Here is a 6,000-nt window from a genome sequence, read left to right as displayed (position 1 = left end):
CCAGATCGAGCAGTTGCCGTGGTCGTGACCACTGAGAGCCCCAAAGTGAGTCCCCGAGAGCTGGAATGAGCTGCAGGATACATCCAACAGAAGCAGGAGCACACCCAAAGGGGAAACAAGCCTCCTGATGTACTTTTGGTAGGGAAAAGCCATTTAACTGCTCTTTGGAAGCGCAGTTGCGGTTCTCACTTGAAGGTCTGGGAAAGACGGTCACAAGACACGTTTGTTTGTTTTTTTAAAATATTTGGACAGTTAATACTGCAGTCACATTAAACTAGCTGAGACATTTAAAAACAGAATTGCCTTGTGATATGCAAAAGCTTTCACCCATGCGTTTCTTCCCACATTTTCCTGATTTTAATCAACACATAGTTAAAATAATTATTTCAAGACTCCCTGGTTCTAATCCAATATCAGTATGTTTCAGAGCTCTCCCATTTATCTAAATGGCTCTGGAACATGCCTCCAGCTTCTTCTTTCACATTCGTTCCTGTTTGAATATTGGCTATAATATGTGACATGTTGTAATAACAACCCATTTTTCCCAGGGCCCTGGCTGTACTTATTGCTCACAAATGTCATTACTAGATGAAACATGTCGAACAACCCTTGAAGCATCATTAATGCTGCAGATTCCTCCTTGGGCGTTTGCGTCTCCTGTCCTTTTTTTGCAGGCAGGGAACTCTGATCTGGCCAACGCTAATTCATGGGCTTGACTTTGTTGCCCAGAGGTGGAAGCAATTTCAACGGGGCTGTTCATGCCAACAAAATTAAACGTGGGCATTTTATTCATGTCAGTGGCACCTCGGTCTGGAATGGTGACTACATCGCCAGCCACAGATTTTAAATGAGCATTCTTAAAAAGTGCACATTTCACGGCTTATTTGCATTTTCTGCATCCCCACAGGGACAAGCTCTAAGTTGGGGTTTTGCTCATTTCTCAGGCGAAACCCAAACACAAACAGGGGTCCAGCTTTGAGCCGTGAGTAGCAATCTTCCCCCCTTGCACTAGTGCAAAGGCAGCCACGCGTCCCTGTGCCACGCACAAAGGCAGGATGGCACCCTGTGGCAAACAGCAAAAAAATCCCCCAAAATCAGAGAGGATGACTTAAAAAGGCACAAAGGCCACAGCAAATTGACCTCTTTTTTTTATTACTGCTTTGATCCTAGCCTTCCCCGAGAGGCTAGGGACTCGTATTCAATCAGGCAGTTCACTTCCTGACCCTTGCTCGTAGCTCTCCCACCATAATCCTCAAAGTCAACATTTCCCCGTGTCCCCTGTGTCTGCTGTGCTGCCAGCACGCACCTCCCACCCAACCCCACGAGCTCAGCCCCGCACCGAGGTTTTCAAACCACGCTCCACGTGCCGAGCAAGCTACTTGCTCTATCTCAGCACAGGCAACGACTCTTCTCCCACCCTGTCCTCTGCCTACCCCTGCAAGGCCTCGCTCAGTAATACACAAAGGCTGCTGCAGGAGGACAACAGCTGTACTGTAGAAATAATGCTTTTTCAGCTAAGGACGCTGTTTGCCCATTCTGACAAACCACAACAGCCCTACTCTGCCGGCACAGCACTCCTGGGCCTTCAAGCCCAGATGTTGCCCACTGGCTTCTCTTGACTGTTATTTCTTCTAACTGTGCCACTGTACTGGCTTTCAAGAGTGGGGAGACACCTTCGGCATCGAGATGTGGTGCAGAAAAAAAAGCGCTCTCAATGGAAGGTAAAAACATCCAGACACTTCAAGGCATAAAAGAAAAGTGCACAAGGCATCAGCTGAGGGTTACGCTTAGGAAGGATTGCTGACAGTGACCATAACCAAGCAGCATGACCCAGAAGCCATACATTTGCATGCTGAGAAGGATGCAGGGCCTCCATGGACTGCAGCTTGTTCTCTAAGACAAGCACTTTTTCCTGCAATCTGTGGATCTCCTGTTTGCTCTGTGCTTCTGTTTTCTGTAACGTTTCATAGTCCAACATCTTCTTCTCAGCCAAAGAAATCTGCTCTTTCAAGTAAGCTATCGCTTGTGTCTGATCTTTATATTCGCTATGAAGTTTCTCCAGTTCATGCACCCTGAGCTCAGCGTCTCGACACTTGTCCTTCACATCTTGGAGCTCAAGAAGGTGCTGATTGCTTTTGGTTTCCAGTTGCACTTTCCAGTTGCTGTTGCTTTTTTCCACTTCATCCACAGCCTCCTGCAACTTCAGTTTGAGACTCTCTTTCTCTTTTATATGAACAGCCGTCTCAATGTCATGCTTTGCTTTCAGGTTCTCCAACTCAAGCTGGTGCTCCATCTTTATACTCTCCACCACTGCCTTCAGTTCCACAATCTCCTTGTGCTGGGTGTCGGAGCCCGTGTTCAATGTGGCTTTCAGGTCCTCTAGAGACTTCTGGTGGTCAGAAGCTAACGTGTCCAACTTGGACTTCCAGTTGTCCATGAGCCCCATGTTCTCATTAGTGGCTTGTTGAACTTTCTGTTTTAGGTCAACGATTTCCTGAGAGTACTTCTCATTGACAGATTTCAGCTTCTCCATCTCCTGCTGGTACTTCTTTAATGTCTTCTCGTACTTCTCCTTTAGCTGGCTGCTCTCCTTCTGATGCTCCTTGTTGGCAGAGAGCAGCTGATCTCGCAGACGAAGGGCCTCGGACTGCAAGCCAAGATTGTGCTCGGGCGTCTCTGCTTGGTGCGAGCTCCTGAGGCACTGCCGAAGCTCATCCACCTCGCTGCGCCTGAGGCTCAGCTCCTCCTCCAGCTGCAAGATTCTGGACTTCTCTGCTACCGTGGTCAGCTGCAACATGAGAGAGAAGACAAAGTCAGTCCCCACTCCTCATCGCTGCACCTTTCTGCTTAATCAAGTGTGCTCCAGCGGAAGTGAATCCAAAGTACATTGGTTAAAGCTCAAATAAACAGCAAAAAATGCCCAGCACCCTCCAACCTGTGCAGTTTTGCACCAGGGTAACCATCACTGATAACTCTAACTCTTATGTCTTTGTGCCAATTACAGTTTGTTTGGTTTTAATATGAACCCCTCGTTTTCCACAGAAAAACAGGCATCTTGGAAACAACCCTTGCAATTCGCTAGAGAGCAACAGTGGCTTAAGAAAAATAATGTCCTGAAAGGGCATTATATTTCCAGAGCAGGCATCTTGCCAAGATGATGCATAGAGGAAATGTGGCTGCACATGCAGGAATGTCACAAGCGTTGAAAACCAGCATTAAGCGTATCACGTTTCCTTTATTGCTCAGCAATCCTCAGCCTACAGACCTCTCTTCTGCTTCGGAATTTGTTTACCCTGGTGTAAAAAGGAAAAGGGATTTTTTTTTTTTTTTACACGAGTACTTGTTAGAGTTTATTAGCCAAGGAAAAATAATGCAGGAGGCTAGAGGATGCAAGACAATAAATCTGGCCATGGCTAACATTGAGCATAAGGGCTATGGATCAATGTCTTACGATCTGAATGCAACCTCGCAGGGCTGAACTGCCTGCCAGGCACAGGGAGTTCAGGGTGCTGCAGCTATGGATGGAGAAGAAGAGATTTGACTGGATGAAACATTAGAAAAAGGCAGAAGAAACAAGGCAACCAAGCCAAAACACAAGCGATCAATTCCACTTCACTTCAATTGCCATTTTCCCCCACCGTCATCAGCCCAGGAGGCCGGGTGGTTTTCATTTTAGATGGGCACAGGGCGTCCAAACCATTTAAGCCCATTCGCAGAACCTCACATTTGTTTTCCACAGCTCTGAAACACACTGGTGAGAGGCACGCTCACTGCAGCAAGTTTGCCATTTCCCACGCCACACCAGCACGAAAAAAGCCCTTTCCACATCTGGCTGCTTTTAGGATCAGGTGTGCTGTTCATCTGGCACGGCCAGGGACCAGAGCCAGTCCTCCCGCACTCACCAGCATCTTCTGTTTCAGATGGCAGCTCCCACGACTGGAGGGGGGGACAAAGGGAATGTTGATCGCAATGGTATTTCCTATCGCGGCCCTGGGGAGCCTCAAGGCAGGATGAATTGTGCAGGGTGCAAGTATTACTCGGGCGGGTTAATTGGAAGATGAAGTGTGAAGAGCTCATGTGTCAAATGGTGGCATGGGGCAGAGAAGCAAACTCAATCCGAGAAACAAGTCCCCACGCAAGAAGCAAAGCTAGAAATTATATCGTACCACTATTTCTAGGAGAGAGAGCAAATAAAACCCAAACAAAAAACCAACCAAAAATAATCAGGGAAGCCTAAATTCAAGCCAAAATCAACCAACCCCGTAAAAACCAAATGAAAGAAACCCAAAGCAAGGTGTCATGAGCATCAACGCAGGGGCCAAGCGCGCTGTTCTGCAGGCAGGGCAAGTGGGGGTCGATTACCCTGGTGTCCTCTAATTCTCTGAGGAGTTTTTCAGCCTGTGCCTTCTCAAACAGCAGGCTCTGCTCGAGCTCCCGTATTCGGGCATGCTCCAACTGCGTCTGAGTCTGGTCACACATAGGGAAAAAAGAACAGTGGAGATGGGGAAGGGGGGGAGAGAGAGAGAGAGAGAAGGGGAGAGAGAGAGAGAGAGTGAAAGAGAAGGCTGCAACATCATCTTCAGTGTACAAGACAAGGAAAGGCAGTTCACAACAGGAGGAGAATAAAGATCCAAACAAGCAGGAAAAATCCAACCAAACAGAAAACGGTCACTACGGGATTTTACATGGCACTCGTAGCGGCTATTCACAAGAAAATAGAAACTGTGATGGGAAAGCATCCCTCCGCATTAGAAAGCTGCTTCAGTGTTTTCCTGCATCAAGACTTCCTAACGAGCAAAGCTCCCGCCGCTGCAGACCACTAAGCAAGACCCTTGCACCACGTAAGAGAATGCAAAGACCTTGCCCTGATTCTCCGCATCTCTCCTGGAGAAGAATCACAAGGCAGACTGAAAAGAGTTGGAAGTTCCCATCCTCTTTTGGCTCTGGAGACAGCTTGAACCTTGCGCTAAGTGGGGGAAAAAAAGCAGGTCATACTGTACGCAGCACGTCGCTACAACCAGAAATACACTGCACTGAAAGCAAACCAGAGGAATTTAGACACTAAACTGTTATATAAATGAGTGCTTTAGGTCAGAATAGGGCTGCTACGAATTCCAAAAGTGATTTTTGCACGTTAGAACTCTAACAGCCTTGTACACAAGAAAACAGAACTGTTTTTCGGTTTGGTTTTGCTTTTTTCCTTTGTGGTTTTTTTTTTTTTTTAGACAGACGATTAGATTAAGTACAAGAAGTTTACGTAACCTGCCCAAACCCAGGAGCACTGACTCAGGGCATTGCTTCAGTTTCTTCTACTCTTAAAGCAGAAGGACCATGGCAGCTGCGCTTGGAGGCAAATTTCAGGATTCTAGAACGACCACTGTGATATCATGTAACATTTCCCATAAATAAAAGCAGAGAGGAGACACAGGAAAACCACATGCAGGCTCTGGCCTTCACATTTTTTCAGCCTACAAAGCCAATGCTTTCCTTTAAATTAAACCGGACCTACCAAAAAGCAAATAAACCTGAATAGAATTACTTTTTGTTTTCTGCCCTTCATTTTCTGTGTAATTATTTCCTTCCCCCTCTTTCTATTGGAACCAGTTTTACTGATTTTTCTGTCCTTTCCTACAAGTTCTGGTTAGTTTTGTAGAAACAGTGGATACTGAAGTTTGTAAAAATCTATATTTTCTCTTACAGATTGAAAGGTATCATTACACATGTAGTCATAGGTGGTCAAGATCTCAACTACCAGATATATTCAGACTACTCCATATTTTACATGGTCTGTTTGACCCCTGAAGGAAGAAAAAAAGATGTAGTCTCAAAACCCCAAACATTACCAAAATCTCCAGATAATACCACTGAAGTGCAAAAGTTGGCTGAATCCATCCTAATAAAAATAAATAAATAATAATTTAGTACTGAGTGGCTTCTTCGCTCTCTGCAGAGCCAAAGATCCACATCTCAAGATAAAGCTCCAGGCTTGGTTTGATTTAC

At 46.0% G+C, this 6,000-nt stretch overlaps 1 protein-coding gene across 1 annotated transcript in view; it reads right to left on the bottom strand.

The window, feature by feature from the left end:
- CLIP2 (CAP-GLY domain containing linker protein 2) overlaps nt 1-6,000 on the bottom strand; it is a gene marked incomplete at its 3' end in the record, with an annotated part of 57,698 nt that overhangs the window by 10,507 nt on the left and 41,191 nt on the right. Inside the window, exons 8-9 of the mRNA XM_009869925.1 lie at nt 4,363-4,467; nt 1,844-2,788 (exon numbers count right to left, since the gene is read on the bottom strand). Of these exons, the coding sequence (XP_009868227.1) occupies nt 1,844-2,788; nt 4,363-4,467 (1,050 nt within the window). The remainder of the gene's footprint in view (nt 1-1,843; nt 2,789-4,362; nt 4,468-6,000) is intronic.

Source organism: Apaloderma vittatum, unplaced genomic scaffold (genome assembly GCF_000703405.1).
Source record: "Apaloderma vittatum isolate BGI_N311 unplaced genomic scaffold, ASM70340v1 scaffold6145, whole genome shotgun sequence".
In the NCBI taxonomy this organism is placed as follows: Eukaryota; Metazoa; Chordata; class Aves; order Trogoniformes; family Trogonidae; genus Apaloderma; species Apaloderma vittatum.
The sequence above is the reverse complement of the archived record's forward strand: the minus strand, read 5'-3'. Positions and strand labels throughout refer to the sequence as shown.